General features: G+C 33.7%; 1 protein-coding gene across 3 annotated transcripts in view; it reads right to left on the reverse strand.

Moving 5' to 3' along the window:
• Window positions 1–246: 246 nt before the first annotated feature.
• Window positions 247–18,600, reverse strand: part of LOC126886409 (PTB domain-containing adapter protein ced-6) — a 299,658-nt gene continuing 281,304 nt past the window's right edge. For all 3 annotated transcript variants that reach the window (XM_050653345.1, XM_050653344.1, XM_050653346.1), the window contains exons 4-6: window positions 14,325–14,787; window positions 7,119–7,473; window positions 247–2,376 (exon numbers count right to left, since the gene is read on the reverse strand). In XM_050653345.1, the coding sequence (XP_050509302.1) occupies window positions 2,302–2,376; window positions 7,119–7,473; window positions 14,325–14,787 (893 nt within the window). In that variant the 3' untranslated portion in view covers window positions 247–2,301. The remainder of the gene's footprint in view (window positions 2,377–7,118; window positions 7,474–14,324; window positions 14,788–18,600) is intronic.

The following is an 18,600-nucleotide window of genomic DNA, read 5'->3' on the forward strand; positions in this document are numbered from 1 at the left end:
GGGGATAAACTTTCATGGTTGGGTCACTTCGAGCAGAGAGCAACAGGCCTACGCCTCTCCGATGATGACTCCAGTAATAGTCGAAAATCGTTGATTCAGAGTGCTGGACTGCGCTCCCTGGTCTAAGTGAAAAATAAGATTGTTTTGCCTTCGCATTGCAACTGAATAAAAATGGTATACATTTTTATTTTTATTAAATAAAGATCAATTTATCCCATAAATTGGTCGCTAAAATAAAAGAAAATATCCAGTTACCAAAAATATTTATATTTAAGAAATTAGAAATATATAAATCTTATAACAATAATGTACACAACAAAAGAATTTCACAAAAACATACTATATATGAATTATAATACTTCTTTGAGGAAAATATATAACTTAAAATTATGTATAAAATTTTTTTGACGTAGTCATTAAATCACGAATTTTTCTTGCCAATATGACAAACATTGAATAATACATTTACAAAAGCATGAATCAACAAAATATAACCGATTATTTGAAACTACCGTAATTTCAAACAGGTTGTTTATTTAATTGTTTTATTAAAATATAGAAAGAGCAAGAATAACCCACTAAAACTATGAAACAACATAAATGAAACAACAATTTGCTACAAAAACTGTGGCAAAAGATATTTAAAAAGCTAGATATGTTATTTGCTACTATAATAAAGATTTGAAGGTACGGGCACATTTTAAAATAAGCACTACAGACACGAATTATGATGAAGTGCGCAAAAGACCTGTTTTTGCCTGAGATTACCTGACTCCTCCCATCAGCGATATGATTCCAAATTCCAAGCTGGAAATTCAATTAGTTGCGTTTTTGTGAAGGGTTCGTATGACAACAGTGTTCAGATGGACGATTTGTTTTACCAGTATCGGTAAAATTAGATGAAAAATCTTAGCTACGAAACCTTAACATAATTTAAAATTCCTCTCATTGGCTGTATACCATAATAAAAAATTACTAAGGAAGTAAAAATCTTCTCTTGTAGGTAGATGGTATATAATTTATTAAAATTTTCTAACAAAGATCAAAGTTGGACTTAAAGTGGGTACATCACTAGTACAAAACAAACGTTTTCGGACTAATCAGTCCATCATCAGGTTAAAAACTTCAAATCCAAAGTAGTTGGAACTAGCTACACAGGTAGGTCGAATGACCTTACCAGTATAAAAATTAAGCCATTCCATCTAAGTCTGTCAGTTTGAAGCCAAGATGAAGACTCCATTATAGTCTAATTACATTGTATTCTTATAACATCGACTTATTGTCGCCATCGATGTAGCCGAAATGGTTAATTTTTATACTGGTAAGGTCATTCGACCTACCTATTCCAACTACTTTGGATCTGAAGTTTTTAACCTGATGATGGACTGATTAGTCCGAAAACGTTTGTTTTGTACTAGTGATGTACCCACTTTAAGTCCAACTTGGATCTTTTTTAGAAAATTTTTATAAATTATATACCATCTACCTACAAGAGAAGATTTTTACTTCCTTAGTAATCTTACCATAATTGTCATTTGCTGTACTCTTTGGAAATCACATCTCTGCATCGCCAAAGTCAGCATTTGACGCATACGCAGTCTATAACTACATGTGTCACACAGATACCAGGCAAGCCAAATTAAACGCCCGATTTTTACATGAGCAACGGCATCTTGATAGTCGGTGCCACGTCTACAACAATGAGACCAATGACAGTGTTGCAGTTATTGTTCAACCTGATGGTCGACTTTTATTAAAATGGGATTTATTAAACGATACTTACTTTAAAATGTGCCTATGAATACATACGTTACAAGAATATAAAAATGTTATAATTTGTGACTGAATTCAAACAAGAACAAATGAAAGATGATATTGCACTTGAGACATGAGCAATATAAAAGAGTTAAAAGATTCAAAAATGAAGTTGACAGGACTAGTTGTGAACAGATCATAAAAATATAAGAAAGAAAAGTGTGGAAAGTGTGTGGAAATTCAAATACCTCATATTAGTCCAAGACTTCACCAAATACAGTCTATAAAACGGCGTAAAACATTCAAAATAAGATCTAGTGATTTCAAAAGAATTGATAAGGGGCTAAAATATACTAAAAAATATCGAACAAGAAATGAAAAATAAAATTGTGATTTTTGGATACATACATGAATTTTCTTATAAACTACATTATCTATTTTTGGTATATTTTTTCACAATGATGTTTTACATATCAATTTGATAGTGTTGACTCATGTCATGGTAAATGTACTATTATTGCTATAACTAATATTAATAAATAATTGTTAGTTTTTTAGAGGATCCAGCATTTCCAATGAGAAATCGTCGTTGCCGAAACTGATTCCACGGCTAAATCCAGTCTGAAACAAAACAAAAATACATTAGAAACCAATCAAAATATAGCGATTTATATATCAAAATAATTTGCATTAGTTGTTAATATAAGTCTCTCTTCAGTCTTTATTCCCTGGAGGGAGTATGTTGTATGGTCCGTCTTCATAGACTTTTTGGTCACTTTCAATTACATTGTGCATAGGTCTTTTGCAACTTCCTGTGATTTGGTCAATCCATCTTGTTGGAATCTTCCTCATGGACTTCGGCCTTTCACCCTTCCCTTGAATAATGAGTATCTTCTAGGTCCATGGAAATAGTAACATTTTCCTCCAGCAAAACATATCAGTGACGTTTATTTTTCTCTCTAATGATTGCTTAAGTGTTCAAGAAGCCGCCCTGAATATAGTCCAGAGAAATAAGGTTTTTGTCGGGACACTTGAGCAGCCAAGTTGCAAATGGATTTTTTGGGTACTATATACCTAATACGTTATAAATACAAAAATGCCCGTCACAGTTCGGACGAGAAACTTAGTTATTAACAAATAAGGGTCAAAAATGGCAGTTTTTTCGTTTAAATCGCTACAGGTAAAAATAGGGTAATTAAATATCTTATTTATAATATTCTTCTTTTTGTAGATGAGCCAAGGTTTAAAATGGCACTTTTTGAATTTTGGTCCGATCCTTTTTTGTTTCGGAAAGTGTAAAATAAGACTAAAATTTCAAAAATAAAAATGTGCTATAACTTTTGCGAAAATTGCCATATATAAGACTTTCATATTGCACGAAAAGTTGAGTCAAACATTTCATATAATGCACAAAAAATTTTAAGGCGATTCGTCAATTAGTTAAAATTTTATTCAGTTTGTTTATCGCAAAGAGCTTTTTTTCGCAATGTTATTGTTCAGAAAATAATAATGAACTAGCAATTCTGTGGAAACCACATGCAAGAATAATAGTTATATTTTAAAAGTATTGAAAAAAATCATTAAAAAGTCGTTTTTATCACTCCGAAAAAAGTTTAGTAAAATAGAGTCATTGTTGGCTTCTAAACAATTTGAATAACTTTATTAATATTGACTATAGAGTAAATCTACTTTAGGATTTCAAAAGCTGGTATTTTTATACGAATTTTCAGAAAAAAAACTTTTTGCCTAAGTTAATTAGGTTCAAAGTTAGCCACTTTTATTATTTAATTCGCAGTTACTTCTATGTACATCAGATTCTCCTGTAAGAGTGTTAGTTACCATACTACTCCGAAACGACTTGGCCGATTTTTATAAAATTTTACACGTTTATCCTGTAGGACGTTGAAGAGGTTTTAATCTATTTTTTATACCCATAAGTTATAAGGGCGGTTGCCCCCTGAATTTTTTTTTTTATTTTTTTGGACAATATTATCTATCTTAATTTTATATGATGTAGAATTAAAAAATACATACAACCCTTAATTTTTACTCTTCTATCACCAACCCCTATTTGTTAATAGCCATCTATATATTTACATCTATAAAATTCTCCTGTCACAGTGTTAGTTTCCATACTTCTCCGAGACCGCTTGACCGACTTTTATGAAATTATATGTATATGTATATTCGGTAGGTCTTAGAATCGGTCGTAATCTATTTTTCATATCCCTGAGTGATAAGGGGAGTTCCCCCTAACATTTTGTCATGTTAGGTGGGGTTGTATGTACATAACGTACTCTATAAGACTACGAGTACATACAAATTAAAAAAAAGAATGTGTGTGTACTTTGTACGCACGTAAGAAGTTATACTTCTATTATATGATTTAAACGAAATTAATATACTTTTTATTTATATTTTATTTAAATATTAAACTAATTTATACTTACTACTTCTCAAACATTTTTATTAAAACAGTGCCAAAAATTAAAATAATAAAAGAATAAAACACACACAAATACATTAAAAATGCCACAAATGATTTCTGAACATTAATTGTCGGAAAATTTTTTAACTAAATACGTATTTTCTGAAAATAAAATTATATAATAAATATACTTACAATCATAAAATGTATAAAAAAAATAATAAAAGTTTTTATTGGGATTCGAACCAGCTATCAGCGCGGTTGGTATATTGGGGTTCATTCGCCTTAAACGCTTCGCCACGGAGGCAATGTGTCATTATGTGCGAAGATCGACTAACTAAACGGATTAAGCTTTTGACATTTTTGAATGAAATTAAATTATTTTGATTTTGAATTGAAATGATTTAGAATTGAAAAAATACAACGAAACATAGAGTAAGAAAACAATATATTAGGTGAACATTGATAGAAATTTTGATGGTAATCAAATTATGTAAATAAAAGTATTACATACTATGTATTTTGGTAGGTTCAAATAGGTAGGTACCTATGATACATTTACAATTATTATGTACCTGTTGCTTTTAAAAACTATTTAAATGTCACTATAATTATAAACTTTTTTGTTTCTGTCCTCACAACAATAAAACATTATACATTTGTTTACCTTCATATTGAACAATTATTTATTATTGACAGATCATTTCAACACCCAATCAGAGCCCGTATAACGACTAATACCATACTGTCGGTGTGCGCATGCGCGCAGATCAATATAAATTCCCCCTTAATCTCAATCGCGCCGAAAGAAGTATAACTTCAAAAATTATGATCAAAATCCATCAACAAGTTCCAGAGATATTAATCGCAGCATATATTTGCAGAATCAGCTCAGTTTGTGCTGAGGTTCAAAGTTTACTCAAACTTTTACACATAACCTATATATCTTCAACTTTAAAATGGCTTTAGTTAGGTCGCTTAATTGTTATAAACAAAGTAGCCGTCAATTAAATAAAAAAAGTGGCTAACTTTGACTGTAATTAACCTAGGCGAAAAATAATACCAGTTTTTCAAATTCCATTGTAGTTTTAGCCTACATATTAACAAAGTTATTCAAAGTGTTTATAAGCCAAAAATGACTATTTTAGTAAGATGTTTTCTGAGTGATAAAAATGACTTTCTAATGTTTTTTTTAATGCGTTGAAAATATGACTATTCTTCTTTCATGCTGTTTTCACAGAATTGCTGTATCATTATTATTTTCTGAACAATAACATTGCGAAAAAAAGCTCTTTGATGATGTTATAGATGTTATATTACCTTCATTTAGAGAATTGGTGTCTGAAAGATAATCTCTCTACCAAAATTAAATTGGTAGCCTTCACAAATAAAAGTCTTTTTAGATAAGACGGCCAGAGAAGGCGTTTCACATTGTGCTAGTAACCTGAAAAAAGAATACCAGGAGGACGATACTTGCGATTGCGTCCCTGTTCCCAATAGTCACCATCTACTATCATGCACAGAGATGAAAGAGACCCGCACAGACGCAGAATTGATTTTAGAAAATCCTAGATTTATGTGGCCAACAATTGGAAGTACAAAATTTAAAATTGTTGGTGTTCCGGGCACGGAAAGTAGATAAGTACTAATAAAAGGTAACTTACTGGACTAAGTGAGCTGAAATTAGTCAGGGATAAACTGGAAAGAACCAATGAGGTCAAGTATCTAGTGATAACCCTGAATTCCAAACTGCAGAAGCGTTCTAGGTGAAATCTAGAGGTTGAAACTAAGGCTAATCTGTTGGTTATGGTTATACACATCAGTTACCATCGCAAGTTACTTACGGCTCAGTACTTTGGTAAAATAGACAATCTTTTGCAACCTCTCTCACGAGCCTACAATGAAAAGCGCTTTTAAATATACAGGAGCCTTGAATAGTACAGGAAGCGCATCTTTAGAGGCTATGAAAAGGCATCGTTAAAGTTGACCCTAATTATTCTGAAACATTTAATATCCAGAGAGTCAGTCCAAGTAGCGATCATTCCAGTCTTCATTGGGCTACTCTGAGTTTGGTTGATGTGGCCTCGGTTAAGGAAAGTCTTTCGGCGCTGTAAATCATGACTGAAAGCACACATTGGTCAAATGTCTTCTTTTTCAAATAATTTGGCACGTTGTTCTTAAAGATGTCTGACAAAGCTCCATATGCAGCCCATGCTAAAAAGATTCTTCTTTGCAGTTCAGCAGTTTGATTGTACCTGGCAATTAGAATTTCATGTATTTATATTGTACTGTGTCTTTCCAAAATTTATGTTCAAACTAACTTCTTTACAGGCGGCATGCAACTCAGTAGGCATAGTTCCAATCTTTTTGAAATTTGAACGACTGGGTAAGATCAGAAACAAAAGTCGAGGACATCACAACAAAGATTACCAAACTCGAATAGAGCTTCGCAGGCTACACTGCTACACAAAAAGATTTCTGATTATTCGTACGCGTTAGATTTGTTAAGCATAGTCGGTCGAGAATGGGGTGGATTTTATGCAAAGCTATATTCTATATTGCTGTTGTTCCAATTGGTTTTTCAAGATTTTTTAAATGGCGATTTAACCATATGTTGTTTATCTTTGTTGGAACGCCACAATAAACATTGGAGACCCTACGAAGGTAAACGACCAAGACGAAGACCACAGATACGATGGGTAAATGATATAAAAGTAATAGCTGGAACAAATTGAAAATATGTTGCTCAGGATAGAAATCGATGGAAGGAGTTGGGAGAGGCATATGTTCAATCATGGAGGATAGAAGGCTAAGAAAAAAAGGAAGCAAGGAGCATTGTAAATGTAGAGAAGTGTATATTGAATGCTATTACTATTGAAAAATAAAGAAAGCTTTTAAATACCAGTAAAGTAAATCTTATACAGCGAATACATACCTTCATTTCTAGTATCCTCTTGTCCAATAATCCGATAGCATTCTCAATGTCCTGCGACGTGGGGGTAGTTGCAAAATCTCCCATCTCGAATGGGTCCAACACTTTATTGTTACTATTAAAGTTGCTTGTTGAATTTGGTGTGAAGGGTGCGGTTCCGAACAGATCTTGACCTGAGGACCTATTCGTTTCATTGCTGCTACCATTATTGACAAGTAAATTGGTCCGCCTGGCTGCTTTTGGTGGCGGTGCGATTAGAGGTGGACTAGATGCGGTACCGTTGGTGGTAGATGTGGAGTTGGTTTCGAAGGATCTGGGATCGAAATCGTTATCGGGATCCAACTCGTTGAAGAGTAAACTGTAAAAGATAAAATTTATTGTCGATAAATTAGGAGTTTTTTACGGTTTTCGTTAATATTTCTAAAACTATGCGGTTTAGCATGAACAAACTTCTACATATACAAAAATGTTCTATACCCCATTCCACGAATATACGACCCTCTTGGATTATCGCGACAACGAATATTTTACTGTGCAAAATATGAAGAACGAAAGTAAATTGCAAATTATATTGTTGTTTATTGGAGTAATTATTAGAGACAAATTATTTCGTACTTCTTATGTTGCACACTAAAATAGTCGTTGTCGCGATAATCCAAAACAGTCGTTGATTCGTGGAATACACCATAAATTAAATTTGAAATAAAAAAGACCCTATGCATAATCCTTCTAAAATGAACGGTTCCAAAGTTACAGAGGTAGTATAGTATAATTGGTCCAAAAAAAGGCCTAACCCAGACATCCAAAGTAAAAGTTTTCCTCCAACACCAAATTGTTCTATATGGTCCACATATTGTTCAGTAAAAAGTTACACCATTTTGAGCGTCCGGTTTGGGGGGGGAGATGGGGGAGAAGTCGGTAAATTAGTAGTTTTATTTATGTTTAGACAAAAATTTGTATACATTTTTAGTACAACAAGCATTACCTTCAATACACTCATTCAAACTATTTACTAAAATATTTCAAGAACTGGATCCTCTGTAAAAGGTATATTTAAAAGACCCTAATAAGTGTTACATTACACTAACAACACTTTTTCGGATTAAAAGATCCATCATCACTGTTAAAAACCAATAGCATGCATGTGTGAGCCACCAAAATGTTTTGTAAATAATTGATGGATCTATCATCCCATCATCATCCCATCCTACACAAATTAGCAGCCTACCATAGCATGATACATAGACTGACAGAAATTCCCATGACAAAAAATAACTTCGAGATAGAACTAAACATCATTAAACAAATAGCAGTAAACAACGGCTATAACGAACAAACAGTTAACAAAATTTTAAACCAAAAACTCCATAAGAAAGCCCTGAAATTAGTGTATCCACCACCACAGAAAGAACCCAGTACTTTCTGCTCTCTCACATATACTGGCAAGATAACAACAAAAATAGCCAGATACATAAAAAAGAAAGGAATAACACCAGCTTTCAGAACTAACAACAACTTAAGCAAATATATTAAGAACAATAAAAGTCGAAAGAGAAAGCAACTACAGAGTGGTGTGTACAAACTAACTTGTGGTGACTGTCCGAAAACGTACATCGGTCAAACTGGCAGAACTTTTGACAAACGGATAGCAGAACACAAAAGGGCATTCAACAATAGAAAAATAGACACTTCTACATACGCACTTCACCTTCTAGATCATAATCATTCTTTCAATGAAGAGTTTCAAATTCTACATATTCAAAATAAAGGCCTTAAGCTATCTTTTTTAGAATCTATGGAAATTAATAAACTGAAAAATACAGATATAATTCTGAATGACCAACTCGAGACAAACAGCTCCCCCCACTCCTCAACCTCTTCAGTTGAAGACTTAAAAAGGCAAACACATTGTAAACTATATCACTTGAGAAAGGCACTCCGCCGAAACAGCTGTAGTCACTTAGTTATAATAAATTTTGTGGAAGTATAGAAAACAAACGTTTTCAGTGTTTTATTGTTAGACAAAATGTTTTGGGTAAAAACCATTTAAACTTTACAAATTATTAAATGGTACTACATTTGGTGATAATAATATTGGATGTTGCAAATATTCCTGGATATTACCCAGGGCAACACAGGACTCTAACCCACGTGGATGTAATGTGAAAGGGATGAACCTCACATATTGAGAGTTGAATGTCAGCTCAGTTCAACTTACAAGATGGGGAAAGCCCTTATTACTGACTGTGACTGTGGTACTGAACGACAAACTAGACTGTCTGTCATATTGTTGAAGAATACCCCCGAAGGTGGTTCCCTGGAGTTTTTGATAAATTCCTGAATGCGACCGAAAATGTTTTAGATTATATTGATACATTAGATGTTCGTTTGTAATACTCCACTTAACTTTTATAAATACAACCCAAAATGGATCTGCGGCTTAGAATCAGAATTTACTAGTGAATCGAGTAGGCAGATGAATGAGTACTACCTACAGTAACCCCGATTATCCGAATGCTGATTATCCGTGCTATGATTTTGTATTACTCAAATTGTATTTTTGAGGTTTTATCAAAATAACGTCATCGTAAATCACTCGACGGAAACTCTATACGCCAAAAGAGAGACTCATAATGAAAGATTTATTTATTCTGTTATCTTTTTATGGTAGGTACATATGTATGTGTATGCGTACATAGGTATGTATTATACATAAGAAATACATGTTCGGATTATCCGTGCTTTTCAATTATCCGTGCCACCTCCGGTCCCGAGGAGCACGGATAATCGGGGTTCTACTATATAGTTGTTCCATTTTATCTTTGCCCATGCGTCAAAATTCATTTTAAAACAAGTTAAATCAAAACATAAAGTGAAACGTCGTCATTGATACATATTGTCAGTAGTAATAATTAGGAAATGGCAATTATTCCTTGGACGTATTTTACAAAGTTATTTTATTGAAGTGTTTATTCTTTTTTCGCTATTGAGGAGATTGATGGACTCAACATTAAACAGCTTGAACATCATACCGACTATTATTAGTATAAACATAAATATAGAACGGTAATAAATAAATTAAGAAATCGTCACAACAACAAAGATTTAATAAGAAGATTTAATATTACCTAAGGTTGAGAAATACAAAACTATCAAGTGACACATAAAAACACACTTAATATTTTTAATATATCGCACCTTTGGGGAAACAGTGACACAAGTGCAAATTTTTCACAAATTGAGTTATCAACACTACGATATTAATACTCGTCCTTGTCTGGGGAATCAAAATCAGAATTGCAACTCTTCCTTTAACCGGCAGTGAACGGGGAAATGTTATATTTCTATAAATATAAAACCAAATAAACTTTATTGTCAAACCAAATAAACAAATGCGCTAATGTCACTGTCACTTAAAATCATAAACGTCAAAATTCATAACAAACAAGGTATCAACGACGTGCCATATTGTTTATCCTTGTTTACTTAGTGGTTTCTAAGGACAAGCGGCTTAATTTTGCGATACTAGTTTCTGTGAGTAAAAAAGAGACCTAGTATAAAAGGTAATTCGTGAATAATTTCATGCATGGGAAAAGTTAGAGTGGAAGAACTATACTGGTCCGTACAGACAGATGTTAAAACCGGAATATACATACTAGGGCGATCCGATAGTACTTAGCCTTCAAAAGGAGAACGAAAATTTTCGAGTAGTTGTGACTTATTTCTGAACGTAGTCTCCCTTTAGCTCGGTACACTTGACCCAGTGCTACTCCATCTTCTTTAACGCGCCTGAAAAATACATTTTTTCGAGGTCTGCAAAGTAGGCTTCCATGGCGGTGATTAACTCTTCATTCAACTTAAATTTCTGCCCGGCGAAAGACTTTTCACGTTTGGAAACAAAAGAAAGTCGTACAGGCGCAAATCTTGAGCATAAGGTAGATGGGACAGCAGTTCCTAGCCCAATTTGTCGAATGCATTTAATAGTGCATTATCATGGTGGAAGAGTTTGGTTTCTTCCCCAATTGGGGCTGTTTTTTGTGAAATTCGGCGTCGAATCCGTCCAATAATGCGGCACAGCAAAGCCTTGTGACCGTTTTGCTCTTTTACTGGAAGTTTATATAGATCTCATCTTGAGAATTCCAGAAAATAGTAGCTATCACCTTTTCGGCCAATTGAACAGTCTTCGCCCTCTTCGGAGCACGTTCCCAAGGTGACGTCCACTGTGTCGACTGTTCCTTGGTCTCTGGTGTATACCAGTGGAACCATTTTTCGTCGGCGATTCTGAAACGACGTATAAACTCCATTAGATTACACTTAAACAGCCTTAGATACTGCTTTGCAGTGGTCTCATCGATGTGCATTGTCCGGGATGAGCAAATACGGCACCCATTGCCGTATGCCCAAAATTTCACGCAGTATGCACACGTCATTTCTTAAGATAACTACTGTCTCAGCTATCTCATGCACCTTCAGTCGGCGGTCTGCCAATACGAGATCGTGGATTTCTTTCACCTTATCCTGTGTGGTAGCGGTTTTCGGGGTCCCTGGGCGTGACTTAACAAATACCGATGTGCGACCACGTTGACACTCGTTAAACCAATTTTTGACGGTCACCATTGAAAGAGAAGAGCCACCATACACAGCAACTAAGCGCTCTTTGATTTCGCTGCGTTATTTCCCTTCCAAATACAAGAGTCGAATCACCGACCGATATTGCTCTTTTTTCATTTTTCTAAAATCTTCAGACACGCTCGCTTACACACGCGGTCAAAACAAAACTACTAGTCCGATTGGGCTGAGATTTTGACATAGGTCGTCTACAAGAATGTGTTACGCGATAGTATATTTCTCTTGCGATAGTGGAGCCATCAAGTGGAGAGGCTAAGGACTTATCTAACCACCCGTACAGGGTTTTTCATTATATTTCGACTCCCACTTATTTTCCTTAATTTCGGGAATACAAAAAAAGTTTCAAATAAAAGTTGTATTATTTTATCTGTACCGACCAGCGTAGCAACAGACCAAATTTTGTATACAGGGAGTGCCCAATAAAATGCATCTTCAATATTTCAAATGGGACACTCTGTATTTTTTATAGTTTTGAGTAGCCCTGCATTTCCTGATTACAAATATATAACATAGTGTAGCATTAGTTTTGTTCTATAATGGCGTATGATACTACTATACTATACTAAGATAAGAAAAAAATATATTTAGAAAATCAACAAAATTAATGACATACAATACTACATTTAAGATACAAAACTACATTTAAGATTACAATATATGCTCAAAGTGCCCTCCATTGTTATCAGTGCACAAGTAATATCTTCGTCTCAAATTTTCTAATGCGTCAGATTTTGCAGAAGGAGTCTGTCGATCTGGATAAATCAGCCTATATTCTCTTCTTGCCACTTGCTTGTTTTTATTATTTTTTTACATAAATTGAGAATATATCTACTTTTTCATCTGCAGTATAACGCATTTCGGTATGAGGACTGACAGTTTATAATAAATTAATAATTGTTTCATTTTGAAATGTCAGTTCCCATATAGCACACAACGTCCGATGGACGTCCATATAACGTACATTTAAAGTCCAAACGTCCATGGACCAAAATTGGACGTACTATGTACGTCCATTACGCGACGTCCATTGGACGTTTGATTTCAACGTACATTGGACATCCATTTGTGGTCCATGGAGATTTTACACAAATTGCGACTATTATTATGAGTAATTATATATAGCTTCTTGTTTTAATCAAAGCAATATTATTAGTAGAATACAAGAAGCTTCTAATAAATGTAGTCACATATTTTTTCATCATCGAATTAAAACACTGAACCACTAAAATTATTTTAATTAAACCTGTATAATATTAGATGATGATAAAACGATGGTAAACTTTTTCAGAATAACGGAGCTACATCGCGCATCGGTAATTATAGAACTTGCAATAATTAGACACTACCAATTTAAATCTTAAATGTGCATTTTGTTAAATAACTGTTAAATTTCCCGCCAAACTAAATGATAATCTTCTTGACAACGTTGTCGCTCTTCACGCTATCGGTCGTAAAAAGTAGTACTAGGCAGGTACTTTTAGGGGATTATCGCTGTAATTGTTGTGGAATACTGAAGGAAGATTTATTTATGATAATTCACAGAATGGCAAACCCGCTTGCAATATACAACCGTACTGACTTTAAGTTCTAAGAAATAATGTTTGGAAGGAACAGAACAGAAATAAACCTCTTTTAATGTGCATGCATCATAGGGCGCCATTATCTGAATTTTGTCTTTATTAAGTTATTACATACAACATACAATATAATATATCCTGTGATATCTTTGTGTTTGCTGTTTATCGTGCAAGTGCAGTCGTGCATTAATGAAGTTCCTATAATAAAGTATACATAATAAAGTTATAATAAAGAGAAATAAAAAAGGTATTTTGTGTAATATTTTAAAGTATAAGTTTAGTATTATAGGAACTATTTCCTATACCTAAAGGCTTTTTGCTATGTATGTATTCAAAAAATTATGGACACTAGATTGCTTTCTGAAAAGTACCCTACAAAAATGTCCATAAGACGTACATTGAATGTACATCAGATGTACATTGAATGTACATAAAATGTACACTGAAAGCTTCAACAACGTACACTGTACGTTTGTAGCGGACGTTCTATGGAATTTTGTGAACTCTGGACGTTCGTTGGACGTCCAGCGGATATCCATTGTACCTTAGCGGGACGTCCATTGGACGTTCCAATGTACACAGATGTACGTCCATTGAATGTCCATAAAACGTACTTGTGCTATCTGGGTTGCATAGCCTGTGGTTACCCTTTTGTAATACCATACGCCATTATAGAACAAAACTAATGCTACACTGTGTTATATATTTGTAATCAGGAAATGCAGAGCTTCTCAAAACTATAAAAAAATACAGGGTGTCCCATTTGAAATATTGAAGATGCATTTTATTGGGCACTCCCTGTATACAAAATTTGGTCTGTTGCTACACTGTTGGTCGGTACAGATAAAATAATACAACTTTTATTCGAAACTTTTTTTTGTATTCCCGAAATTAAGAAAAATAAGTGGGGGTCAAAATATACTGAGAACCACTGTACATAAACAAAAATTATAAAAACCAAGGTTGTGATCACTAATATATCAAAAATAAGGGAAATACTAACCCTTCAAGTTTGGTTCCTACTGCTGGCGTGTTATCAAAATTCCTCGGTGGAACTGGAGGCAGATTTCCATTGGTAGACTCGCTTAGATCCAATAGTGATTTCGTGCTACCATTGGTCAGCGACGGAGTTCTGTTGTTGCTCGTTTTATCGTTCTGTCCGATTATTTCCAGAATATTTTTAATGTCATGGTTGCGCAAATATTGATCTAACTCTAACTTAATACTGGCGAAGTGTGAAATGTCTAGCAATCGTTGTTTGTATATGTTACTTTCCTGTTCTAATCGTTTGATTCTTTGTTGGTGGATCATCGCTTGCCGCTGAGATTCTAAGTCTTTTCCGGACGTCTCCAGAAATCTTTTGTAGGCTAATTCAAAAGCTTGGCCGATTGTTAACGTTATTTCTTCTGCTAATTTATCCGAGATGAAAACAAAACATTCGTGGGTTTCTTCTGCTTCGTTATCCACTAAAAACAAATAAGAATATATTAATCTTATATCGTAAATAACTAGGTTGGGTTACGTTCAATATAAGACGGCTCTTAGCCACGGTTCTACCCTAAATAACTAATAGATTAAATCACAAAAGCAATGTATACAGAGTGTTTAAAAAAAAGGTAACAAACACCGTTTCTTGGATAGGTAAAACACTGAAAAATAATTGGGGTTTGCTTAGTAAAAAATGTTTGTACCGCCATCTAGGACTGGATTCCCCGTACCAAAAAAGTTTATTAATAGCAAGCTGAAAATTTGTTAATAGCTTAACGGTGTCTAGTTGGACAAACTTTGATGTTGTAACGTGTGCAAAGGGCATTAACGTTTTCGAATTCCTGATACTGTTGCTCCATCCTGTATATACACTAAATCCGTTTCAGAAATTGTGTTTGTTTGTCGCGTGGAAATGTGTGATTATTTTTCATTTCTCATGAATCTGTAGTATTACGTAATTAATTATTGATTCTCATGCGTATTTGTATCTTTGTTTTTATCTGAAGTTGAATTTTTGCCGTCAAAGAGACGAGACTCGTAAATCTTTTTGCTAATGTATTTTTGGCGTCTGTTAGACCGGAATATGTTATTTTAAAGCTCATTTATTTATATTGAGAATTCCTCAATAGAGATTAGGTGGTTCTGAGTTGTTTATATAATATACTTGTTGGTATCTAGTGGGCCAGCTGTGCGAAAAGCTGAACCAGCCGAAAACGTGAGAATTTTGAGCTGAGACACAAATCATCAGAATTTCGTAGATGAATCCTATTTGACGAAGAATAAGTTATTGCCTTTGAAGGCGTGGTTGAAGTTTGCTTAAACCTTTTTTATTCGTTTTAAGATAAGAGTGGAAATTGGCGAATTTTTTTGATTGGTAAAACCGGTAGTAGGATAAAAGATGGGGAGATGGAGTGAGTTTTGGGGGTTAGAGGAGTTGGAAGTATAATCGAGATCAGTTCGAAGTAGTCGAGAAGAGGATCAGTTCTAGAGAGCTAGAATAAGAAGTTTGTGTCTTTCCACAGCAGGCCTTGCCTTGCTGACGGAGAAAATTGTTGAAAATAGTTCAATGGAGAAAATTAGTTGTTTTTATTTAGTACAGTTTTTTTTTGAGTTTTTGTTCCAGAGCCGAATTAGGCTCAAGTGGCTGCTGTGGTCGTAGAGAATGTAAATTCTCGACCGTATTTTGTGTTCCTAGTGATGGATCGAACACATCTATTAGTTTTCTTTTGTCGAAAACTTCTTCGTTTCTTTCAATCAATTAATTAATAACAATAATAATAATATAGTATACCAGTGTTGCATACAATAAACGAACAATAGAATTTCATCTCTAATATAATTAATAACTGTACTTTGTAAAATTGAGTGTCGTTATGTGCGTGACAAAAAAATGTGTCGTAACATTAGGACAATGTTTAACACCGTAACTGCCGTATGGATGGACTATAGACAAAGAACACATCAAGGTACTTGCGCTATTTTTTATTGTTGAACTCTTACGTTTTCTCGCGAATTGATGAAACTTTATTTTTTTTTGATAACAACCTTTGCTGAATTTTTATTTGTTTCAATAAAATAAGAATTATGTTTAATTACTAGATTTTCTTTACCAATCTCTCTCCTTATAAAATAATCACGCATGAAAGTAGCCTACGGTAAGTACAGATATTTCAAATAACCGGCATTCTTAGTTTAATATTTTTTTATAAGTAAACATATAATATGATATTTTCTTTTTTTAATTATGGCGCCCCCCGAGCAATTGAGTTTCAATTTTATTTAACATCTATTAAGAATCCACACCCCTAGGTCTCTGAAGACTTAGAGCTACCGAGGTATATATCAAAAATTAAGTAGCACCAAGTATATTTTTATATTTTGTTAAATTTGTCATGTTACATATTTTTTGCCTTTGTTATCCATAGGCGTGCTACATTAAAATAGCGCCCTTCATTGTGACTGCTACAATGTATGCGAACACTGGAACAGAGAAAATGTTAATTGTGGAACGTGATTTTAATTGTGAAACGTGTCATTCTGACAAGTTTATGATTGTGAAAACTAGCAGGTTGTTTTTAAGTTTATTCAATAGCAAACTTTATATAATATATGAAAGAATGTTTGTCCGACAAATATGTTAGACATTTTAATAAGTCCGACACGTAGAACATGTCAACTGACAGGAATTAGGTTGGTGGTAAATAGCAGTCTGATTTTTGCATGAGAGATTAATGAAAGGGTAACGAATCAATTGGAAATTCTGTCCGACAAAATACATGGTACATTTTCATAGTGTGACGTTCGAAACCTGTAAGCTGTCCCACAATTCAAGCTTCCCCTGTTCCAGTGTTCCCGTACCTACATCAAAGTTTGTCCGACTAGACACCGTTAAGCTATTAACAAATTTTCAGCTTGCTATTAATAAACTTTTTTTTGGTAAGCGGGATACAAGCCTAATCCGTTTTCAAGATACAGTGCGTTAAACAAAAACAAAATGTTTACACATTTTTTGCGATTTTGCTGAAACTACTGGCAACATTGTAATACAATTTGGTTAGTTTTAAGAGGTAGTTATTGTGAATTTTTTGACACACAATTAAGTATATTATGTTTATCATTGACGCGCATACGCGCCATACCATTGAATAATGGTTTGATTTTTTAGAGAAAAAAAAAATAGCACACCACTGAGATATTTTAAATTAAAAATCATTTTTGAATTCCTCGTTTAATTTGTAACAAAAAATATATCTTGTTTTCATACGACGCGCCGTTTTCATTCAAAAAATAAAATATCTTAACGCTTCGAAAATATTCGAATTAAGTTTCTATCTGACCGGTAAAGAAGATTAATAATGGTATGATACAAGTTAGAAACTTACGGAAAAATGTAAATTGGGAAGCCAAAAGTAATGTATATGGAGTGTTTCAAAAAAGGTAACAAACACCATCTCTTGGATAGGTAAAACACGCCATCCGTTTTCAAGATACGATACAGGGCGTTAAACAAAAAAAATGTTTACACATTTATTAGGTACGATTTTGCCGAAACATTGTAGTAAAATTTGGTGGGTTTTAAGAGGTAGTTATTATGAATTCTTTGACATACAATTAAGAATTTTATATTCATTGGTTTGATTTTTTGGATCCAGTGGTATATACATATAATGGTTTAATTTTTTGGAGAAAGAAAATAACGCGCTACTCGATATTTCAAGTTAAAAATCATTTTTGAATTTCTCGTTTAATTTGTTAAAGCCAAAGAGAATAATGAAAATAATGTTTTCTATGATTTAGATTTGTTCTATGACAAGGTTCTGAAATCTTGTGGCATGTCTAAGTTAAATATTATGTTTATATGGGATTAGCCACAGTTTGATTCAATTGAATGAACAATTCCATTTTTACCTAAAAAATATACTTGACGTTTCCATTTCCACTCAGGAAATAATTTTCAAAAAATTAAGAACAAAATGAAAAATGTCCAAAAGCAGCCCAAAGTCTGTATAATGGAACGACTACAAAAATTAAAACTGGATCGATGTTTAAGGGATTTAAGGTCACGAAAGGATTGAAGCAGGGTTGTTGTATTTCGCCTACCCTTTTTAAAGTCTATCTGGAACAAGCGCTCCAAATGTGGAAAAGAAAATGTAATGGCATGGGAATCCCTCTCAATGACGAGACAACACTATACACTTTATGTTTTGCTGATGACCAAATTCTGATTGCTCAGGATCATGACGACTTGAGTTACATGACGCGGAAGCTAATAGAAGAATATAACAAATGTG

The sequence above is a fragment of the Diabrotica virgifera genome, chromosome 6, assembly GCF_917563875.1.
Source record: "Diabrotica virgifera virgifera chromosome 6, PGI_DIABVI_V3a".
Taxonomy (NCBI): Eukaryota; Metazoa; Arthropoda; class Insecta; order Coleoptera; family Chrysomelidae; genus Diabrotica; species Diabrotica virgifera.